The sequence below is a fragment of the Micromys minutus genome (genome assembly GCF_963924665.1).
Source record: "Micromys minutus genome assembly, chromosome: 9".
NCBI classification, from domain to species: domain Eukaryota; kingdom Metazoa; phylum Chordata; class Mammalia; order Rodentia; family Muridae; genus Micromys; species Micromys minutus.
Genome location: NC_137978.1, coordinates 54,179,161 through 54,202,941, shown reverse-complemented (window position 1 = coordinate 54,202,941; position 23,781 = coordinate 54,179,161). Strand labels below are relative to the sequence as shown.

The 23,781-nt window shown below is 52.0% G+C and overlaps 1 protein-coding gene across 1 annotated transcript in view; it reads right to left on the bottom strand.

The window, feature by feature from the left end:
• Nucleotides 1-23,781, bottom strand: part of PADI2 (peptidyl arginine deiminase 2) — a 40,928-nt gene that overhangs the window by 12,804 nt on the left and 4,343 nt on the right. The window contains exons 2-9 of the mRNA XM_080921912.1: nucleotides 17,690-17,873; nucleotides 16,330-16,402; nucleotides 10,514-10,575; nucleotides 8,735-8,852; nucleotides 7,984-8,109; nucleotides 3,079-3,257; nucleotides 1,951-2,054; nucleotides 1,039-1,150 (exon numbers count right to left, since the gene is read on the bottom strand). Coding sequence (XP_080778038.1) covers nucleotides 1,039-1,150; nucleotides 1,951-2,054; nucleotides 3,079-3,257; nucleotides 7,984-8,109; nucleotides 8,735-8,852; nucleotides 10,514-10,575; nucleotides 16,330-16,402; nucleotides 17,690-17,873 — 958 coding nt within the window. The remainder of the gene's footprint in view (nucleotides 1-1,038; nucleotides 1,151-1,950; nucleotides 2,055-3,078; nucleotides 3,258-7,983; nucleotides 8,110-8,734; nucleotides 8,853-10,513; nucleotides 10,576-16,329; nucleotides 16,403-17,689; nucleotides 17,874-23,781) is intronic.

The window sequence follows — 23,781 nt, the reverse complement described above, 5'->3', positions numbered from 1 at the left end:
TCAAAACAAGGAGCTGGGAATGTAACTCAGGTGGTAGTCTGCTTGGCAAACACAAACATGAAGTACTGGGTTCAAGTCCCAGTACCACATCCACCGAGCAAGGTGACACAGGCCTGTGGAATCCTTAGCACTTGGGGGAATGAGTGTATGACAACCAAAAGTTTAAGGCCATTTCCTATTACAGAGTAAGTTCAAGGCCAGCCTCGGGTATGAGAGACCTTACTACAGAACCAAACTGAACCGAACCAAACCGAACCAAACCAAACCAAACCAAAACGCACAAACAAACTAGCCATGGCAGTGTATACCTGTAACCTCACCACCCTGAGAGGACAGAAGCTTGGGAATATAAGGCCAGCCTGGGCCACAAAGTGAGAGTCTGGCTCTAAAACCAAAGCAAATGGAGGGCCAGGGAGATGACTCAGCAGGTAAAGGAGCTCCCTGCCAAGGCTGATGATCTGAGTTTGGTCCCTGGACTCAGAGGGCAGAAGGAGAGAACCAACTGCTCCACGTCATCCTCTGACTTCCTCCGTGTGTGGGTTGCGGTGTGTGCACCACCCCCCAACGATCAATATAAGATTTAGCACAAAAGTAACACAAGTAAGCCTGTAGCAGGAACGTCTCATCCCCAGCCTGCCTCGGGTACACAACTTGCCTCCCAGTGAGCATCTTTCGACAGATTGCCTCTGCCTATGGCAATTATCTTGGAGACACCAACCTTGTTGCTGTTGTTATTTTATTTTTCTGAGATAGGGTTTCCTCTGTGTAGCCCTGGCTGTCTTGGTACTCACTCTGTAGACCAGGCTAGCCTCCAACTTAGAGATTCACCTGCCTCTGCCTCCCGGGTGCTGGGGTTAAAGGTGTGCGCAGTTCAGCTTCATTTAAAAAACATACATAGCTATATCCTACATAGATTTCCTCCAAAGGGACGACTTGAGCATACTCTGTGTCTTTGTCACAAACTGGCCTTTCTCTTTGTAACCGCCACAGATTCCGTCCCCCCATCCCCGGGGATGCATCCAGATGATGTCACATTACCTGGATCCAGCGGTCACCGCGATTCATGTACTGGAAGCAAACTTTCAGTTCGCAGTTAGTTTTCTCCACCAGGTTCTTCATCTCTTTCAGGAACAGGTAATTGTCCTTCATGCTGGGGAGCGTCAGGAAAGAGGCCAGGAGGAAGCGTGAAGGGGGAGGGGGGTGAGCGCCACTCATTTCGGGTGGTCCCAGCGGCTAGCCTTCTAGACTGAGGCGTGGTGATGAGGCCCCACCCGCATCCACAGCTACTTTGTGAAGAACACCGGGGTCACAGGCCGCATAACCCCACCCTCTTATGCTCCACCCTCTTATGCAGCTTTGGTGAAGGACTTGGATAAATAAGACGAGGAAAGGACCTCTCACCCCACATGCTTGAGGCCCTACATCTCCGACTTCCCCTATTTTAGAAAGTACCGTCCCAGGGATATGGGAGACCCTGGCACAAAGGGTGGGGTGTGCGGAGGATCTCTTTGGGAGTTGTCAGGCACACGTGTGCAGCTATTTCTTGGCCATCCTGTTCATTATCTTGTCGTGTTAACCAAGCACATAGTAGCCACTCAGAAAAACCTTGCTGAATGAGTGAGCCAAAGGAGGGGACACCACTGCTGAGCCGGAACCTCGTCCCACACAGTGGAGGGCCAAGGCGAGAGAATGGAGAAGCGTGGCTTTGGCAACACAAGCCTGAGCCAGGATAAAGGCACCAATGCAGAGGCATTGTGTCGGTCCTGGCGACAAGGCTGGGGCATATGTGTTTGAGAGAAACTGAGGCACAGAGAGGCCACCTGAACGGCTGCAGGTCATAGAGCTGCTAAGTGGCGGAGACAGGAGTTGGATTTGGGTGTGTCTGATCCTGAAGATTCAGCTCTTGGCCACCCCGACACCCTGCCTGTGTGGAGCATGCATGACCCTTACCAGCACACGAACACCGACACAGGCGGCAGAATGTTGGGGGTCATAATCCACGGCGCAATCCGGAACATCACGGTGTCCGTGAAGATGGGTGTTAGCGGGATGCCCTGGGCACAGGAGAGGAGAGGAACACCACAGAGTCACACTGGGTGCACGGGTGCAGTCCCCATCTCCCTCTCAGTGGGCTAGACGGACAACGAGACATTTTTTGAGCACTTGCTGTCTGCTAGGAACTGTGCCAAGCATCGTCTTTCTATGTATGTGTGGGTTTTTGTTTGTGAGTATTTCTGCAGAAGGTTGTGCAAATGCCCACGGTGGCCAGAGAGGCCTTCAGATGCCCTGGGGCTAGAGTTACATGCAGATGTGAGGTGCCCGTCAGGTTGATGCTGGCGAATAAATTCTGCTTTCCTGGAAGAGCAGCAAGCGTTCTTATCTGCCGAGCCATCTTTCTGGGTCCATACACCAGGTCTTTCTCATGTACCAAATGTTGGGATTCTGTAAACCCCACCCCTCAGTTACCTAGCAACAGCCAGGTATACCCCACCCCTCAATTACCCAGCAGTGGCCAGGTATGCTCCGCCCCAGTGACCTGACACTATAAAAGGAGCTGCTTGACCCCTCCTCTCTCTCTTGGCCTCTCCTGCCCTTGTGCTCTTGCAGCCTTGCTCTCCCATTTCCCTTCCCCCCTCTGTCCCACGTGCTCATGGCCGGCCTCTACTCCTCTACTTCTCTCTCTCTGCCTCTACCACCTTCTTAACTCTCCCATGACCTGAATAAACTCTATTCTGTACTATACTGTTGTGTGGCTGGTCCCTCAGGGAAGGAATTCCCAACATGGACCCCTCAGAGGCATCTCCCTTGCCCTCAGGCCTCGCCGCACCTCCATGGGCCATATGCCCCCTACTCTCTTCATCCTTCCCCTAACACCAATGCACCCCCAGGAGATAGATGCTACTCTCCTTCCTCTTCAGGGAGGGAAACTAAGTCACAGAACTGCAGAGTCTGTGGTTAGTTATTCATTATCGTTAGGATTCGTTCGCTCCCATTTCCACTCATACTTGCCCCATCAAAGTCCCCAGGTCTGAGCCAGGGACATACATGGTTGTGCATGCGAGGCCCTGTGGCTCTCACCTCGGCCATGTACTCCAGCAGACTGACGTGGATGGAAACCAGGCCTGAGAAACTCTCGTCCGGGAAACGGAGGCCCTCCACGAAGAACAGCAACTCAGCAGAGCCACCCGTGTACTTCACCACGTGGTAGAGCTTCTGCCGGCCCAGGATGTGGACATAGCGCTGCCCGAAGAATGGGTCTGTATGGGGGAGGGAGTGGACCGTGTTAGGACCGTCTCCCATCAGGAGACAGTCAGGGAGCTCTCTGATGGGGGAAAAGGGACAGAGTGACTCATCCTTTAGACACAGAGAGAAGAGCACACATGGAAAACACCACAGGATGCTGCAAACAGGTCAACAGCACGACCTCAGCACGCTGTGTGCCTGCTGGCTTCCGGCTTCCTCATCTGGAAAATGAACCGCTTTGGGAAGAATTGCACATAGGAAAGGAGAGCAGACGGGATGGAGATGGCTGGCTAGCACCGGGAGGTGTTATTCCCATTTTACAGAGGAGGAAACAGATCTAGAGGGCAGAAATGGCTGGGCAGGGCCTCCCCATCAAATTCCAATGAGTTCCTGTTCTCTGCCATTGGTTTGAGACAACCTTCTCTGTCTCATGGAACCCATGCTGTGTGGCTCTCTGGTGGGGAGGAAGGCATTCACTCCTGCCTCATCAAATTCCCAGCTCTTTAGATTCTTTTGTATCCTCTCAGAGAGCAAGGCTAGGGTCTGTGTGGACCTTCCCCACTGCAGCCTGTGCTTGTTTGTGAGAGACGGCCCTGCCAGGCCATCTGCCTGTTTGGTACATGACTGTGTTTAATAAATGTCCACTGAATGAAGTAATGACTCCCATCAGCCCCTGTGGGAGAGGCCCCCAGGGGATTTCAGGGCTGGTCTTGATTGAATGACTTGGGGCCAGCATGAGCAAAGACCTCTGTGTCTAAGAGTGCCACTCTGCCCGTGACAAAGACAGCAGATGTGGGAACTGTCTAACGGCAGCGTCAGAGTGGCGATCTCATCTGTTACTCAGGGTGGGGAAGGGCAGGGGAGACTTCTGAGCAGAGGGAGGTGGCTTTGAGACACCCTTGTGGGGCAGCAGGGAGCCTGCGAGGCCCTGGAGGGAGGAGGTACTTGCATTGGCAAAGGCCTGGAGTTAGGGCCCTACAGACTTCCCGAAGCAGCTTCTTTACGCCCTGCAAATCTGGAAGGGCAGATCGGGTTCAGCTTAGCACTTTCAACAAGGACAACATCAGTTAATGACCAGCTGCCTACGGGTTAGAACATGGACCAGGACCCTTCCCAGGATACACGGCTAAAAACCGTCAAGACTGATGTCGCCTGAAACACAGGCTTGCAATGTCACCTGCTTTAGGACACTGTGCTCACCCGGAGCCTGTTTCTGAGTGACACACGAACAGGTGACCTGGCTCACTTAAGTCAGAGGGACTTCAGGTCAGACGTCACTCGCAAGTTACAAACGCCTCTCAAACAGGTCACTTAATTGCTAACTGGGGGACAGCAGTCTCTCTGTCACAAGATCATTATAGATGCCACAGTATCAATGTCTTCAGTAACCTTGGGAACATGGGTAACCAAGGGTAACACAGCTGGGACCTGAGGGGACTGGGAGGGAGGGGTATCTGGGTGTGAGTAACTCATCGCTTTGCTATCCGATCTCTTCAAGGAGGAAGCAAAGTCTCAGAGGTAGCATTTCAGCCTCCCAGAGGCAGGGCTGACAGAGATGCTCATGCCCCGAAGATCCCAAGTCCTGTACCACAGGCCAGCACAGAAACGGATCTCCTTCTCACCCAAAATGCCAGCAGGTACCCTTAGGGTCTCTGCTTAGATCTGGTTGGATGTGTATCTATGGTGACTCCCTCCTAACCGCGACATCCGCACGACACTGGCTGCCTTTCGGCTGTGTTCACGGGAGTGATGTCAAACATCAAAGACACCCTGATCTTGCAGAAGCTGAAGTTATCAAGTTTCCCTAGGCTCTCACAGGGCCTGGGGCAGAGAAGCTATGGATAAGGGAGGAGGGTGTGGTGGGAGGAATTGTTCTGCACAGCGGCCGGCGATGGGTGGCTTTCTTCTCCCCACGTAGACTATGCCCTGTGATTCACAATGCATCTTCTATGTGGGGCTGCTTTCTGGCAGATTGAATCTCGGGCGAGAACAACACAGCCCTTGTTTTAAAGAGCCTTGATCACTGGTCAGAGTCGCCACTGGTCGGATCCTACCACCCCGAACATGGCTGCCTGTCCTTGCAGGCACCAACAATGTATTCCTATTTGAGTGGCCCCAGCCTTGTGCTCAACTGCCAGCTACCCGTGGCCTCTCCTGAGCTTCAGTTTTCTGCCCCGGGCTGGCCAGCACGTGGTCTGATTTGTGACAAGGAGACAAATGGTATGACCATCGGTCAGAACTTGCTCACGATAGATGACTATCTTGGCATGACAGACCATGGAGGTCCTGGACAAATGGGGACAAGTTGGTTACTATGTCCTTGTGGGAGAAGGTAAGTCTCTAATTTTTGGGGAGACCTGAGACTGAAGGATAGACTAGGTCCTCCAAGGACCACTGGAGATTTCTGTCCACCCTGGTCCTAATAGTCACCAGTCTGCATAACTCCAACCAAACCAATATCTACAGTTTTATGGGGAGCTTCTCATAGGCCAGCTGCTTTAGAGAGCATGAAAGAGGGGGCCCCATACAGTCCATGACACACCACAGAGGAGGCCCTTGGGTATCCAAGGCTCCTGGCCTTGTGGGGGAACTGGGCTGTCTCTCCAGGAACACAGGTCACACACTGAAGTCACAGGGCATATGACACATAGAATTGGACAAAAGCCCCACTATGCTCAAACGGAAGAAAAAGATTAAAATCCATTGTGCTGGGCCATGGTGACTCAAGAGTATTTCCCTGGTTGATTGCTTATCTGATACAATTTAGACTGACTGGGGAAGGGCAGTCTTAGTCCCCTGGTTGATTGTCTATTTGATACAATGTAGGCTGACTGGGGAAGGGCAGTCTTAGTCCCCTGGTTGATTGTCTATTTGATACAATGTAGACTGACTGGGAAAGGGGAAGTCTCAATGAGGAACTGTCTAGATCAGGTTAGCCTGTAAACAACTTTCTTAATTGGGGTAACTGGGGTATGTTAATGTAGGTAGCACCATTTGATGGGCTGGACCCTGAACAGAAGGAAGAGAGAAGAGAGCTGAGCTGCTACTGTGGTTTTCCTGCTACAATGGACAATAACCTGGAACAGAAAGATGTCACAAATGTTTTTTTTTTCTTCTAAATTGTTTTTGCCAGAGTATTTTATAACAGGAGCAGCAACTAAGACCCCCAGAGTCCACAACTAGAGAGAAACTGTCTACGGGGGTTTCTCCAGCAGCCACTTTCCCTGCAATATGGTGGCCTAGCTAAGACATCCAGGAGACACTCTTTATCCTCTCACAGCGGGGGCTCTTTCTTGCCAGCTCAGGACCCATCTCGAACAGCAAGTGAAGGGGAGAGTGCACTCCTGTTAGCAAAGCGAAGAAGCATCCAGAGAATATACGGATGTCATGTCGCTCTTAGCCACAGGTCAATGCCAAGGCTGAGTCAAAGCCCAGACTGGGTCCCCCTGGTACCCCTCTGCTGCATGGAAACTCTGGTCTGGACCATGTAAACATCAGCTTCTCAGCTCCCTGGGGCAGTGGAGCCTGCCTGACTCAAGACATTCCAACCAGAGACCAGGGTGGAACAGAGCATCACAGGACTTCTGTCCATCAGTGTCCCAACTAAGTCACTTCTTGTCCTGCAATAGCTTCTGCCTGTTTCCAGAGGGTCTGTCAAGAAGGTGTCCAAGGGCAAAGCTCAGGGCTCTGGTCTCCAGGCAGCAGACTTCACAATACTTGACAAAGGGCAATTTACAGAGGGAGCTCCTCACATGGGTAGATTTTAACAGTTCTTCCCAAAACCCTCTGGGGGCTGGGGATGTGGTCCAGGTGTAGATGGCTTTGCCTAGCATGTACAGGGCCTTGGCTTTGATCCTCAGCACTGCATTATGGGATGTAATGACGGTGTGTGGCTATAATCTCAGACTTGGGAGGTGACTGCAGGAGAGTCAGAAAATGAAGACCATGCTTCCCTTGATACAGAGTTTAGAGACCACAGGATCCTGTCTCAACAAACAAAAACAAACCCCCTGAGGTGAATCTCCACTGTACTAACTGCAAACCCTGTCTTTGCTCTGGCCTTCCCTGTTTGGCTAACCTCGACTCTCCCAGAACAGCCCACTAGCCTGGTCTAGCTGTTCCTCTAAAGTAGCAAAATTGTCCCCCGTTTAGCTCCCTCCTCGCCAGCTCGTCTTTAGCTCCTTGCCAAGTCCTTCTCATTATTTCCTTGGAGTCTCATCTCAAATGTCATTCCCCAGAGAGGCCTCTCTGGACTACCTAGCCAGTGTGCTCTGTGCTGACATTTTCTGGGACCCGATTGGTTTCCTTTCTTCTGACAGGTCTGGCTCACTTAGGGGCAGCTCCCCCAGGACAGTGAGCTGAGGGGCAGTTGTGTTTTCTGTATTGATACCTGGGAGGCTCTATGGCATAGCAGATGAGAGGAACAGCTGCAAGGTAGAGTATAATAGCACCCAGGACACCTTGTCACCACCAGGAGGAAGAAGGGCAGCTACAGCATCTCCAGGGACTCGTGAAAGTCAGAAACACTTGACACTATTTGGAGAAGGTGCTTATCTGGCCTCAGGTATCATGAAGGCCACAGGACCCTGACTTCCTCCCCTGACTACTGGAGAGAAGTATGTAGACAGAGACCATTGAACCTTCTTAAGGGAAGGGGGGACATATCTATGAGTCATTCTTTGGGATCCATGACCTGGGGGAACCTGTGGCCACAAAAGTGGGGGTCGGGGGATCACTCACTCTCCACGTAGAACACGCCCACTTTGTCCGAGTCCGACATAGAAATGTAGAGGACTATTTCATACCCGGCGGGCAGGCGGTCAGGGCCTTTGGTCCTCAGGATCATCTGAGACATGTCCTGGAGGTCTGTGGGTAGATAAGGGAGATTAGGAAGAGGATCCTGTGGGAGCTGGGCTTGACATTGCCTTTTCAAGGCCCTTCTCTCAGGCATGTAACTACTTATCTCCAGCACCAGGGAGAACTGGTCAACCTTTGGAGGATTTCCCATTTTCTAGTCTTTTTATTTCTCATACATAGACCAGGTTGGCTTAGCACTCAGATTTGCCTGATTGCCTGACTCATTTATTTGTGTATTTGTGTGTGTGTGTGTGTGTGTGTGTGTGTGTGTGTGTGTGTGTGAGAGAGAGAGAGAGAGAGAGAGAGAGAGAGAGAGAGAGAGAGAGAGAAAACCGATTCTCACAGCTGTTCTCTTTATCAAGTGTGTCCCAGGAATTGAACTCATCTGGCTTGTTGACAAACTCCACCTTCACCCTCTGAACCATCTTGCTGGCCCTTTCAGGCTTTCCTCTACCCATGCCTGTAAAGGTACAGTTGAACTCTATTCTCAGTTATTTATTTTGAGCACCGACCATTTTTTTTTTTTTTGAGTCATTATCCATCATAGAATCAAGTATACTCCTGCCCTACCCCTGTCCTAAACCATGACAGAACACCATGCTCCCACAGTTCCCCAGTATGGCCCCATAGGCACCTTGCTTGCTGTAGACCTTTTCGTCATTACAGTCCTCCTTGGGCAACCAGGGTGTGTCTCGGTCGCAATTCACCAGCAGAATGGCCCCCTGGCCCTCAGGACCCCAGGTCCAGGATGCCTGTAATGGCAGGGACACTGTTAATACCGCCCTGGTTTCATCCCTGTGCAGCCTTTGCACGACACTGAGGGACAGACACTGTGAGGAGGACTTCCTGCCTTCCAGGGCAGCAGCTGGGACCTGGAAGGCTCAGTTCCCAAATCCAGTACCCAAAAAGGACCCAAGTTCAAGAGCAGAGAGAGAGGAAGGCTGAATAGGGCGTGTGGGACTCAGCTCTGGTGTGAGATGACCGTGCCTGGCAGGGATGGTGGCAGTAACTGACATTCTAAGACAGGCTTGAGGTGACTGATTCCAGACACGCGCCGAGTGCTCCCAGGGGAGCCGGCACCTTACCCTGCCTTCTGTCTTACAGCCACAGTGCCCAGAGCAGCTTCCAACTGGATCATACAATTTCCCTGTTTGAAGCCCTCAGTTAACTCAGAGAAAGCCTGGATTCTCTGATCTTCCATGAGGCTGGTGAGACCCATGGTCTCTGCACCTGGTCTCTCCTACTCATTCTCCTCCACCCGTACGGATTCACTTTTGCAACCCATACACTCCCAGGCCTTTGCCACACTGGTCCGTCTTTCCCAATCAGCTTCATTTGGCTTGTTGCGCCGGGTCCTCCTTGAAGATGCCTCTCTGATCTCCAGGACAGGTACCCTGCTCAGGACACTGTTTTTCTCTTTATGTGTTCTTTCAGGAGCACAGAGCTCATACGATGGTGACCACGTAATCACCCATATCATTCTTCCTTGAACTCTCTAGGTTTTTGTAACTCACCATGTAGCAGAGGATAGCCTTGAACTCCTGATCTTCCTTCTTTTACCTCTGGGATTCCTGGTGTGCACAACCACTACTAGCTAATATAAATGGTATTCATAAGGTGGGCAAAGACATTATGAAAATGTCCCTGGTCCAGGTATAGAAATTCTTGCTAAGGGACTGGGTGACTTTGTCATGACTCCTTAGCCCCAGGTCAGTGCCAGGGATTGGATTCAGGTTTTCCTGCATTGGAGGCAGGTACTCTCTCAAGAGATTTTGTGCAGGATTATCAACACCTACAACTTGTTTTTAAGAGATTTCCCTATAAAGTACCTTATTTTGTTTATTTGTTTGTTTTATTTTCTCTCTTAAGGACAGGGCTTGCTTTGGTTGGCCATGAACATCCAATGCTCTCGTCTCTGTCTCCTGAGTGCCGACAGGTAAGAGCCACCTCTCCCTGCCTCCTTTGATTTTATCTATAATATTTATCTGGTTTCTTGAGACAGGGTCTCACTAGATAGCCATGGCTGGCCCAGAGTTCTCTCCTTAGATCAGACCTGCCTCTGCACCACCCCCAGTGCTGGGATTAAAGGTGTATGCTAACACCACCCTCTACCCCTTTAATTTTAAAAGAAGAGGTGCGCGCGCAGGGGTGTGTGTGTGTGTGTGGATGGTTCTCCTGGGCAGTCTCTGTCAGATTCTACAGGGAGCCTGGCTTGCCTGTGGCCCTTCCCTGGTGCTGTGCTGTTTCTGCAGCCTGATTTCAGCCTCAGCTTCCTGCCCCACGCATGCAGTGGTAGCTGACCTCTCTGGTGGACAGCTCTGACTAAATGCTCCATGCAGTCCCTGAGATACCCTCGAAGCCCCCCCCTTCCATGTCAGGGTCAGGCTAGTGTCCACCCTCAAGGTGAGCTAACCTTCTTAGGGTTGTTCTTCTCCACCTCTCCATCCCGGTCTGCATCCACATCCAGCGAGATCTCTGCAGACAAGAGACAGCTGTGAGCTGAAGCCAACCAACCAGTTGTGACACAGTTGGAGAAGCCCAAGGGGCTGGGGGGGCAGCTCCTCCATTCACTTGGTTGCTGGAAGGCAAGGGCCTCGCTGAGGTCATCATCTACCGGGGACTCTCAGCAGACACAAATGGCTTTGGAAGTGGGCGAGTCCCTGCAAATCCTGGTGGGGACAGAGGCTGATTTTCATAGTACAGGTGTGTGTGTGGGGGGGACCCCAGACCACATGCCCAAGGTCACAGGCAGTAGGCAAAACTAGGGGGGTCATGATATTTCCAGTTCCCTCCCCTGGTCTGTCTCAGGAGCATCAGTGCATACGCAATCCTATGTGTGTTTCCGTCTCTGCCTCTCTCTCTCTCCTCATTTTATTTTGGTTGGGAAATCATGTCTCCAGCCCCTGTCCCTCTAAGGGAACCTGTGATGCCAGATCCAGATAGTTGATCCAGGGCAGGGTCCCTGCTGACCCTTTCTCTTGGGGAAGAGACCTTCAGTGTCCTGGAACCTCTCACAGAAAGGCTATGCAGAACCTGTGTGGTAGATCTAACAGGAGATGATCTTAGGTTGGGACTCTGGTTCTTCTGTCATGAGCTGTGTGACTTTGGATAGGTTCCACATCCTCTCTTGGCCCCCCTATTCCCTCATCTGCAGCTTGGGATTCTGATTACAGGAGTTGGACCAATGGCAAAACCCAGCACAACTGACTTTCTGAGCTGCGTCACTCCATGTGTAGACCTGTCCCGGGGGTAGGGTGTTTAATGGTATTCTTGGCTGCACCTTCAAGGTGCCAGTGACATCAGTCCCACCTCTGCTGGTGTCTAGCAGACAGGGGGGGGGGGTAAAACGGGGGAGCTAGGGGATGGCGGGAGGAGGGTGGGTGTCGCTGGGGCAGCATGGGAAATGCCCGAGTGAGCCTGTCTCATGTTAACGATGACCCCAATGATGGCTGAAGCAAGATGGGAAAGGATGCACCTCAGTCAGCTCATTTTGGGGATACAACTGGTCCCTGGGTGGGTGAGAGGAGGTCCTGATACAGGAGGAATTGGGGTACAAAGTCACAGTCAGGTGTTTCCTTTGTTCATATAGTTCAGTCTCCACTTACCTGACTACAGCTTTTGTGGGTGCAGAAGGAGGAGGTAAGAAAATGGGAGTATGGGGAAGTGGTGTCTTCGAGTGTTTCACCCTCCAGGACCTGCCACGGGCCTGGTGTCACCAGGCATCCTACCAGTGACGGTCGTGCAAGGTGCCCCATCGGATTACCTGCTGCAACTCGACACTCGGTGATCGATCACACCCATTTCGGAAAGGACTTTGGGGGAGCTGCTCAGCAGCCACCTCTGTGTCTCATGATGGAGCTGGGCTGGCAGAGGGTTCCGGTACAAAGGGGAGGCCCTCTAATCGCAGTGAGGGACAATGTTAACGTCGTTGGCTTCAACTTCCCAGCCTGCCACACCTCACTCCACGAACACATCTCCAGGGCTGTTCTCTCCCCCACCAGCCCCAACCAGGAGAGACCCACACTCCCACACAAACCGGGAACCGGAGACTGTCCAGCAGGGAGATGATACCCCTACAAATCCAAGTTCTCAAAGTGCAGGATGGTCCTCCTACGGGAGCCCCGGACTCCAGACATTTGCTCTGAGCTACCCCCTCATGGATGCAGCTGACCCCTGGCTCACAGAGGGTGATGTCATACCTGGACAGTGTCCAAAAGCCCCAACCAGTCTTTAAAGTCCCAACATTTGCTCCCCTGAAGGTCGCTGGTCACATCTTCACGTGGTAGTTCTGTGACTTAATTTCTAGGCTAGACAGGAATATTAAGGTTCCTTATACTATGTCCTGTGTGTCTACCATGTAGTGGGTCACAGGACACGATGAAGCACTTCCAGCTGTAAGTACCAAAGGAAGGCTCTTCCCTCCCCCATCTCTCTCTGTCTCCCCCCTCCCCCATCTCTCTCTCTTTCTCCTCTCCATCTTTCTATTTGGGTTTTTTTTTTTTTTTTTAAATAAAGACAGGGTCTTTTTCACAATGTAGACTTGGCTGGCCTGGTGTGAATCATATGTAGACCAGGCTGGCCTCAAACTCAGACCGGGAGGGATCGGAGGTGTGTGCACACTACACCCAGCTCCTTTGTCTCTCCTGAAACATAAATGTATGAATAGGGAGTTCTGCCTGAATGTATGTGTCAGCAGCTGGTGCCTGGGAAGGCCAGAGGCCCTGGATCCCTGAGGCCTGGAGTTACAGATGGTTGTGAGCCCTGCAGTGCCCCCACCTCACTAAAGCCACAGGCTTAAAGCAAGAGGTTTCTCACTGCTTCCTGATTTATTTTTCTTTTTTTCCTCCTTCTTTCCTCCTTTCCTTCTTCCCTCCCTCCCTTCCTTGCGTTCTTTATTTCTCTGAGACAGGGGTTCTCTGTGTAGCCTCGGCTGCCCTAGAGCTCACTGTGTAGACCAGGCTATCCTCAAATTCACAGAGATCCACCTGCCTCTGCCTCCCGAGCACTGGGATTAAAGGCATACACCACCACCTCCACCCAGCCTGAGTCCTGATTTATTACTCTCAGAAGGACCGGCCAGCTTCCCATTACGAACTCTGTTTCACAGTCTCTCAGCCACCTCCGCTCTATTTCCCACAGTCCTCAGTTCTCTTGAGACCCATCACTGTCTCCGTGGTCAACTTACATCTCCATTGCCTTCTAGCCTCCCCAGCTACAAGCCGTGCCCTGGACCTTCTGGGCTCTAATAGGGGGTTGTCCATAGGCCAAGAGGGAGAGGCCAGAACTGAGTCTGCCCTCCCCACAGAGAGGGGAACACACCTGTTTCACAGCTTCTGGGCTCCAGACATTTCTCAGAGGCTCTGGGTCCTGCCTCAGCTACCCAGAATAGTCCCAAGGTGTCAGGTGGCGCCTGGTGCCGGGGTGTAGGGTAGATTCATGGGAAATGTCACTAGGATTGAGTTTGAGGCCATTGCCTTGTGAACCTAGACACAGAAGCTGTGGCTGCGTTTCGGCCGGCTGCCAACCCTGTGGATTGTGGCTGTGCTGACCTGGTCTTCTGACTTGTCCAGGGAGCTTGGGATGCAATGTGAAAAAGGGCTCTGGGGACAGGAAGAATACCATTGGTATAAGTTGGTATGATCACCATGAGGTGGACAGAGGAGGCCAGGCCACAGCAAATTTCTGCCTGTGCTGAGGCCTGGGTTCTTGCTGTGACCGTGGGCTTAGACAGTCCTAGTGAGGTGCGCTCCGAAGTGCTTCTGTGGGACCAGGCCAAGTGTCTAGGGACATTCAGGGTGTCCCTGCCTCTGAGGTGCTGCCTCTAATCCCTCAGAGCTGAGATGCCAGAGGGAGGTGGGACATAGACCATAGACAGGTCACTGGTTCCTGCTAGTGGAGCAGAAAAGAGACTTGAATCCAGTGGATTTCAATCACCCTGGTTGTTACAATGCAAATGTCTGTTTTCATTCTGAGAGGAAGCCCTGCCTGGGGAAGCCTCCACCAGCCTTCCTTTCCATTACTGTTTGAGACAGTGTTTACTTAGGCCATCTAGATGGGCCCTGAACTCTCTTCTTAGCACAGGAAGGCACTGACAGTCAGTCTCCTGCCTCCATTTCTGAGCAGCTGGGATGACAGGTACATATATATCTAGCCCTGCTTCCCTTTCTGCTTTTAAAACATGATTTATTTTTACGTGCACTGGTGTTTTGCTTGCGTTCGTACATCCGTACGAAGGTGGCAGATCACTTGGGACTCGACTACAAACAGTTGTGGGCTGCCGGGTGGGTGCTTGAATTGAACCCTGGTCCTCTGGAAGAGCAGCCAGTGCTCTTAACCACTGAGCAGTCTCTCCAGCAAATGTTATTCATCTATATATTTTTTTGAGATAGGGGTTTATGTAACCCGGGCTGACCTGCTGACCTTGAATTAATTCTCTATGTAATGAAGGCTGGCCTTAAAATCTTGGTCCTCCTGTCCCTGCCTGTCACCCAAGTTCTGGGATTACTAGTGTGCTTCCACACTCAGCACACACACACACACACACACACACACACACACACACACCCTGCTCAACATCCCCTTGCCTGCTTTTCATTGTCGAAATGATGGTGCTAGCTGAAGACAAACTATTTTATTAACGTTGGCTTTTCCCTCTCATAAAGAACAGTTTTCATTCTCACTATTGTATTTGGAAAAGCCATGAGACACGTTTTATGGTGTAGCCACAAGGACTGCAAACAGAACTCTCCCAGGATGGTGCTGATGGCGGCTTTGCCAGCTGTCATACAGCTTGTCACCAGGGCCATACCTGAGCGCTCTCTGAGCCTTGAGCTCAGTCTCGGGGCTCAGGTGGAAGACAAGCCCGATTACCTCCTCCTCTGATCATCTCTCTGCCTGTGTCTCTTCCACACACATCCCGAGTGTGCACCAGCCCGGGTCACCTCTGACAGGTCTCCGGCCACTGTCCCCCTCAGGTATCCCTGGCTCTGTGGGATTAGGTTTCCTGGGAGTGCTCATGGTCATCTGAGACATGTGGGGGCTGTGTGCTGGGGAGTCAGGCTAAAACTCTCACCCCCACCTCCCTGTCCCCCTCACTCCTGGGCTAAGAAGCCCCCGGTACCGAGGGAAGGACAGGTGACAGCATCCAGGACTGGGGGTGGGGAGAGCACTGCCACTGAGAGTCCTCCAGCCTCCAAAGAGCCACAGGAGACTGAAGAGAAGGGGGAATCTCACACTGAAGTAACCGTTTTTAGAGGAAGTTTCATGACTCTTAGAAAAATGAGATAACTGACGTGACCTGGTGCCCTACCAACCATTTCTAGGTGTAACCTAGGCAACTTTGTTTTGCCTTTTCTGAGCCTCGGTTTTCCCATCTGCTTAATGGGTATAGTTTTAGCGATTCTTCTTACAACAGCTGGATAGATTGATGTCTTGATGGGTAGACATCAAGGTCTGACAGTGAGTGCTCAATAAATGTTCTGTGTCTATCTGCCTCCTCTCCCATTTCCTTCTCCTCAAGGTACCCAGTCTAGTCCTCTCTGCATCAGTGAGTCAGGAGACAGTGGTTCCCACCATGGACAATGTTTAATCACAGTGGGACGACAGAATGAGCCTCTGGATTCCTTCTAGCTTGAAAGGATCAATAAAAATGAAATCCCACGTGCAGCAGGGACTGAATGTTCGGAAGGATCACATCCCTGGGTTCTGTTCAGCCCACAGTGTCCCTAACACAGGAAGAGCCCTTCAGGGGAAGGACTGAAGGAATTGTTTCCAGTTTGGAACTCGATCTGCTACATTGTTGCTGTGTGACTGAATGAGTTTCCTAACCTCCCTGGACCACACCTTCCTTTGTAGATCAAATAAAGAGCTGGACCAGATGTGTTAAGGACCCCAGGCTGCATCTCTGTGCCCGGGCTGGGATGACCATGAGGACTGTCAGGAACAGTGGCAGCACCTGTGTGCGTTTGTGCATGCGTAAGTGTACAGGGGTGGGCGGAGGCTTTGGGCTTTTCTCTTTCTCTCTGCAGCCCACACAGCCTGTGAAGGGAACCCCACGGCGCATCTCTATAGGTGTCCCCTAGCCCTGAAGTCGCAGGGTACATATACTTTACTCCGAAGCTCACATTACTTGGAAGAGGCCCCAGGAGCAGGTCTGCCCCACTGAACCTGCCCTGAGTACGTTTCCAGTTCCCCCAAACTGAAAACACCCAGACCCCAGCACCAACTCACCAATGGCTGTGAGGAAAAGCCCAGCCTGGTCAATGGGGGCGCTGCCCTCCTCTTCATAGTAGTTGACAGTGACCTTGGCAAGAGGCACACATGGGACAAGAGAGAAGGGCAGAGGTCACAGGTCACAGTGAGAAACGAAACAAACAGAACAAACAAAACCCCCTACCTCCCAGCCCATCAGCCCTCTCTAGACACAGGGCCCCCTCCTCCAGGAAGCACCCCTGGGCTGTTGAAATGCTTTCAACAGATAATCCAACCAGAGAAGGGCTCCTCTCCCCTACCTGACCTGTGCCCTGGCACATCCTCCGCCTTCCTGGACTCATGCCCACTACGCTGTGTGTCTAGCACCAGCCAAGCCCCAGGGATTTGTTCCTTTGCACAGCGCCAGTTGCCAACACCGCAAATGGCCTAGGGTAATATTCTTGAGAGCCCAGAGTGGAGGCCATCTGGCTTTGGCTGCATCATCTGGGCAAACCCTGATTGCTCAGCACCCCCACTTTACAGACAGTGAGGTCTGAGGCACCACACAGATCATCTCTAATTGGCTCTTTATCCCAGGCTAACTTCAACACGGCGATGCTCCTGTCTCTTGCCTCTTAAGTGCTGAGATTGCAAACGTGCACCCGAGTCCTGGCCTCTCTTTGCGCGTGTGCAGTTTGAACACTCTCACCGTGTAGCTCAGGCTAGTCTGGTACTAACGAGGCCGGTTTCAAGCTTGCAGCGATCCTCCTGCCTCAGCTCTCTGAGTCTTCTTTCCCCTCCTCACCCTTCCCTGTTTCTTTCTTCTGCCTTCTTTCTGTCCTAGGAATTGACCCTCAGGGCTTCCCATATGCATGACACAAACCTACGGTGTTGTTGCCACTACCAATTCTCATCTAAAGCATTATTTTGTGTGTATGGGGTTTTGCCTGCATGTATGTCCGTGTACCACGTTCATGCCTGGTACCTTTGAAGGCCAGGAGAAGGCATCAGATCACTGGAACTGGAGTTAGCATGCCGAGAGCCACCATGTGGTTGCTGGGAATTGAACTCAGGACCACTGGAAGAGCAGCCAGTGCTCTTAAGCACCGAGCCATCTCTCAGGCCCCCAGTTTTCACCTTTTGAGACAGGATGCTGGCCAAAGCAGGCCTCGAACTCTTGATCCTCCTGCCTCTGCCTCTTAAGTGCTGGGGTTACAGGTGTGTGGCTTCACGTTTGGCGAGCCAGCTTCCCATGTTCCCCACCCTCACCCTGCTCAGCTGATGTAGCTTCTAGGGACCAAAAGCACTATATGGCTCCAACTATTTCTATGGCTTAGGCTGGTGTGCTCCCTACCGCACAAGATCCCGGCATGGCTTTGGGTAGTCTAGGTCATGGTACCTTGTCACTGCTGGCCTCTGTGCTGGCCTGGGCCATGCTGAGTCGCAGCGTGGTGCTGGGTGACAGGGCCCAGCGCTGCTTGCCATTGGTGGCCACCTCCTCTGCCTCCCCATCACAGACGACCTCCACCTTCACACCCTCCGAGTGCTTCAGGCTGAAGGTTTTGGCCCCAGCAGGGGCTGCACTGTAGGAAAGTAAGACAGAGCCTGCGTTAGGTGGAACAAGGGTATCGGCTAGAGATTTCCAGAGGGGTAGGCATCCCAGGCTGTGTGGTCTGGAGGACCCAGGCAGGATTAGCTGTCCTGCCATGACCAGCTGGCGACAGGGGATCGTGAAAGGTACAGAGTCCTGGGCTAATTTTGCACCTGCTTTGTTGGAGTCCAACTCTCTGTCTGTTTCTGTGACTCTGTCTCTCCTCTGTCTGTCTGTCTATCTTTCTCCTCTCTGTGTCTACCTGTGTTTCTGTCTCTCCCCTCTGTCTGATTGTCTGTCTGTATCTGTTTTTGTGTGTGTGTTCCCCCCCCCACTGTGTTACATATTAAACTCACACAAGCTAGGTAAGGTCTTTGCCACTGAACCATGCTTTCAGCCTCAGGACCAGAACATTTTTTTCTTGTCAGACAGGGTATGTTTATGTCACTTAGACTGGCCCCAAAGTTACCATCCTCCAACCTTAGCATCCCTGGTGCTGGGATTTTTAGGCATGTAGCACTATACTTGTCTTAGGCTCTGATTCATTCTTCATTCACTCATTCATTCATTCCTTCATTCATTCCTGAAACATGGCCTCTTACTTAGCTCAGGCTGGTCTCAAACTTGCTATGTAGGTGAAGATGACCTTAAATTTCTGATTCTTCTGCCTCCACCTTCACAGGCTGGATTATAGGCCTGGCTTATGCTATCCTGGGGCCTGAACCCAGAGCCTTGACTATGCCAGGTAAGGACTTTGCCAATTGAGCCACATCCCCATTTTGGGCCTTGAATTCTTACTGGTTCTTAATGCTTCTGCAGATGGGTGACCAGCTTTGGGAGCACAGGGCTCTATAGGGTAAATGACAAGCCTAGACAGATGGTTCTGCTCCAAAGGTAGAGCTGGGCCTGGAACCCTGTCTCCAGCCTGGTGCCACTGGGGACTTATCAGGAGTGGGCCTAGAACTAGGCTTTGTCTCAAATATCCCCAGGCCTGGAATTCCTTACCACTGAAGGCCAAATCTCAGAACTCATGAATGGCTTCCTGTTGAAGGAGAAATGGTTTGGGGATTGTGAGACCTCAGCAAGACTCAGGGTAGGGAGGGCATTGGCTCACGCTGGCTGCCGGATACAGAAGTTTATGTATGACAATGTATATGTAGACGTTCTAACTCCGGCAGGGTGGTGTCTGGAGACCTTTAGGAGATGGGGGAGGTTACAGGGGGGGGGCATCAGGGGCTCTAATTAAATATGAATGGTGGCCCTCTAAGAAGTGAGAGGAAAAAAAGGGGTGTAGGGCAGCAGGTACCAGGGCAGTCAGGGATGGAGGTGCCAGGACTGGCAGTTTGGGTAAACCAGGTTTGAAAGTTCCCAAGGACTACAGGGGGTCCGGGGGCTCTGGAAGGATTCTCGTGGGATTAGAAATGGTGTCCGTGCAGGTTTAAGAATGTCTCAAAGGCCAAGCTGCTGCTGGGGGGCGGGGGCAGCGCTCTGAGGTCCAAAAGTCTCAGAAACATTGCACACCGTTTACATTCTCAAGCATTTTCTCTCTATTTTTTCTCCTCCTCTTCCCCTCCTCTCCTCCTCCTCTTCGTCATATTATTACTACTATTTTTCTCTTGAACACAGGGTCTCCATATGTAGCTTTGCCTGACCTGGAATTCACTATGTAGATTGGGTGGGCCTTGAACTTGCCCCCAACCCTCACACCTCTGTTGGGAGCACTGGGACCACAAGCTTTTGAAGCCTTCAGGGATCCCCTTCCCCCAACCCATGCCTACAGATTTAGGGGTCCCATCCCTTGAGAGGCTGCTGGCTGTCAGGGCCAGGTGAGATTCCTGACCTACAATGAAGCGGGGGCTAGGCTGAACAAGAGGTTTAAGTTTGTGACTCTCAAATGTAGCAGCAGCCTCCGTGACAGTTTAGATGCTTTCTTTGTCTGAACAGAGACTGCTGGGTCCTAAGAACATTCTAGAATGTTTGTGAAACACTGAGGTCATCTTCTGCAGTGTGGTCTTGTCGTTCTTTTAGCCTTGGGGTGGGCCATGGCAGTGACTGGGAGTCTGCAGAGGCTGCCAAGCAATGGATTCTGTTTGTTTTGTTTTCGAGAAAGGGTTTTTTTTCTTAGCCCCAGCTGTCCTGAAACTCACTCAGTGGACCAGGCTTCCTGGCTCTGCCTCTCGAGTTCTGGGACTAAAGCTGTGAGCCACCACCACTTGGCAAGCAACCCGTTCTTGGTCTTTTGGCTGAAATCAAGGGGAGGGTGCTAGAGCCCCGCCCTCCTTGAAACAAGACCACTCTGTCTGGCTTTTACATCAAGTTTCCATAGGCAGTTTTTCTGAGATAACAATGCTTTCCAAACCACACCGAAAGCCTGATCCCTCAGGACCGCAGTGTGTCCCTATAATGCCCCCATCCCTCTGACCCAGTAAGAAACCCAAGGAGCATCTAGTGGGTTAACACCAGAGCCACACCAGAGCTCCTGGGCCCCAGGCCTCCCACATCCCTGCACCAGCCTTGCTTGAGGCTGAGCAAACAGCTATTCTTGGAGCCCTGGCAGAGGCCACAAAGGCGCCATTGTCCCCTTGTGGATCCTGTTGGCTGCCTCCTCCCAGGGGAAGATCCTGTTAGAATCCCCTGCAGAAACTGAAGAGCCCAGGGCTACAGATGACTTGGGGTCCCTAGAGGCTGTGGGACAGTATTGAGGGAGGGAAAGGAATGGGGTGGGGTGCCTATGACCTGGCTTAGCGTACATGGGACAGAAGGCTGGTCCTGAGACCAATGTCTGCACTGTGTCCCAGTACCAGGAGTGACAGTAAATAAATGTTTCCTGATTAGCTTTCGAAGCTAGTATCAGAGATTTTACACATCTATTAAGTGTGTGTGTGTGTATGTGAGTGTGTGTGAGTCTGTGAGTGTGTATGTCTGAGTGTGAGTATGTGTGTATGTGTGTGTGTGTGAATGTGTGCGTGTATATATGTGTGCGAGCATGAGTGTGTGTATGTGTGTGAGTATGAATGTGTGTACATGTGTATGAGTGTGTGTCTGTGTGTGTGTGTGAGTGTGTGTGTGTCAGACCAAAGGTTGATGCTGGTTCCTGTCTTTCACTGAGCCTCTAGCTAACTGGTTTGGTAGACGGTTGAGCCCCTGGAACCCACTTGTCTCCGTCCCCCAGTGCTGCAGTTACAGACCTATGCCGCTGCACCCCAGCTCTTATGTGGGCACTGGGCATCTGAACTCAGGTCTTACTGCTTGTGCACAAGCACGTCCAGCCCCTCACTGTGTATTGTAGCTCCTGACACCTGGAATGCTGCTCCCAGAATCTCTGCCTGCCAAATGGCCGCCTCTGCGTGAGGGGGGTTTGTGCCTGGGTGTCACTGCAGGCTGTATCTTCTCCCTCACATTGTTTCTGATCTGGCCTAGTCGAAGGCACACAGTCAGTACAAACATCTAATGGAGATGGGACTGGAGGAGGAGAGTTCTGACACAATCTAATATTCACTCAACACACATCTCTTGAGCATGTATTTACTATGTACCGGGCAGAGTTCTGGGTGTTAAGGAAAGACTGATTAAAAAGGTAACACATCTCTTGGCCAATGGAGCTTATATTCTGGTGAAAGGGAGGGACTTTTGTAGACCATACCACTGATTGTGATGACTGCAACAGAGACACAAAATGCCAAGCTGGGGTCATAGGTCAGTAGTAGTGTGCTTGCGTGACACTAACCTCGCATGAAGGTTCTGAAAATGTGGGGTACATGATGTCAGGGGCTCTCAGATGGATTCTCTGAGGAAGTAACATTTGAGCTAAGAGTCTAAACTTCATTCAGAATTAGTTAAACCGTGGACCTGGAACCCCAGCATCAGCTACAGGGTGGCACACTTCTGTCTCAGGAAGACTTTTTCCGAGCTCTAAGCTGCCCTGAGGCTGTGGGACCCGGAAGCCTAACATGGAGAAATGGGGAGAGGTAAGTGTGGGTGGATCTGTGTGTGCAGATATGCGTGCGTGCATGCGTGCGTGGGGGGGCTGTGATGGTGGCTGTCACGAGGGATGGAGGTGGCTTGCGGCTGGATGGGGGTCATGAAAATGGAGAGAAATGGCTAGGCGGACATATGCCCCAGCTTCTCAAATGCTGTGTGGCTTCCGGAGAGTCACCTAACCTGTCTGATCTTGTGGAAGGTCTCAGGCATAGCCTGGTGGCACTGAGGAGGCCCACAAAGCTCCAAGCTCAAGGGTGTGAGGTTGCCGTTCCTTGCTGGCCTCTCTGGCTCTCAGTTTGTCCATTTGGCTTGGCCCTCATTAACACCAGCCGGGGTTCATCCTTGGAGCGACGCCAGCCCCTGGCAGCCGGGGTGTGACTTTGGAGGAGTTGGAACGGGGAGTTGTGGGTGCCAGCCCAGTAAGCACCCTCAGGGACAGAGGGGAGGGGAGGGATCTCAGCCCAGGCCTCACACCCGATGCTCACTATTGTGGTGATAGAGTCCTGAGGCCTGGCACTGGCAGAAGCAGGGATGGTTGAGGCAAACCTTAGCATGTGTGTGTGTATAGCTGGCTTTTTTCTCCACCTCCCCGCCCCAGGGACCTCCATTACAGGGTGCTGGTGCTCTCCACAGGAAGAAACAGTCTCTTGAATCTCTGGTGGCTTCCTTTCTCAGAAGCCTTCCGGGACCCCCTTCCTACGGACAGAGCGGCATCCAGCCCCTGAGCAAAGCCCCCAAAGGCCCATTTCCTGTTCTCTGGTTCACAGCTTTATACTCCAGACCACTGAAACAACTCCTTCGCTGTCTCCATGGGCCCCACTTTCCTGCCAGGTGGGTTTTTCTCCCAGGGGACTTATCCAATTGTGTGCTGAAATGAACCCTTGCCTGTCTTCCAAGACCCAGCATAGCTGCCACTCTCTTCCAGGAAGTCTTCCCTGATCCCATCAGCCAATCACCTTACTCTCTCTCCCTCAGCCAACGCCCCAAATACTAACAGGTGTTCAATACATCTCTCCCATGAGTCTCATGAACAGTTTGAGGGCAGTAACTGTGGTTCATCATGATGGGTGTAGTCAACCCACTTGGATAATTTATCACTGCAAGCCACGGGCTTTACCCAACCCCACACTTCATTTCACGCACTGAGATCCATGTAGAATCTGTCCTTGCTTCAAAGAGGCCTCGGGACCCTCACAGCAGGGCATGGATGAACTGTGTAAGCCCTCGGCATGGCAAGAGAGGACCCAGAGAAGATCAAGTGGGGCTTGACCAGAGGCTCTTGGGGAATCTCAAGATTCCCCCAACACCCTGTTTATTTGTAGATAAGAGTCTGAGGCCCAGAGGGGACAGTCAACGGTGGCTTCCTGTCCTGGCCTCTGTGGGGAACGGCTGAGATGAGCAGGCTCAGGCCTGCCAAGGTTCTGGGCTCAGGGTCCAGCAGGGCTAAGGGTGGGCAGGAGAGGAAAGGGTCACTGTGAGCTCCTGGAACTACATTATCTTCCTAACTCGGGGACCTCTGGTCAGGATGAAAGAGCCTCATGGACTTCACTAAGTGAAGCAACTGTGAGTTTGTCACATGGGATGCCAGGTCCGTCCTCAGCCCTCTCACTCCTGGGCACCAACCTGAAACCTGACTCCTAAGTAGCTCCTGGCAGTGTCTCCTGTCCCAAGCCCAAGGCTCTGGGTGTTGTTCTAATTTATGGGGCCACGGGACCTGGCCTGGTGTTTTCCTTCGTCACTCTCTCGGCAGCAAGCGTTGCTGCCCTGCCAAGCTCTGCCACACACCCTTGACCTTCGGTGGACCCATGCAACAGGGCCTGTCCATTGAGGTCAAAGGTGGCAAGCTCAGCTAGGCAGTCTGCAAGCATCAACTGCACACACACACACACACACACACACACACACACACACACATGCTC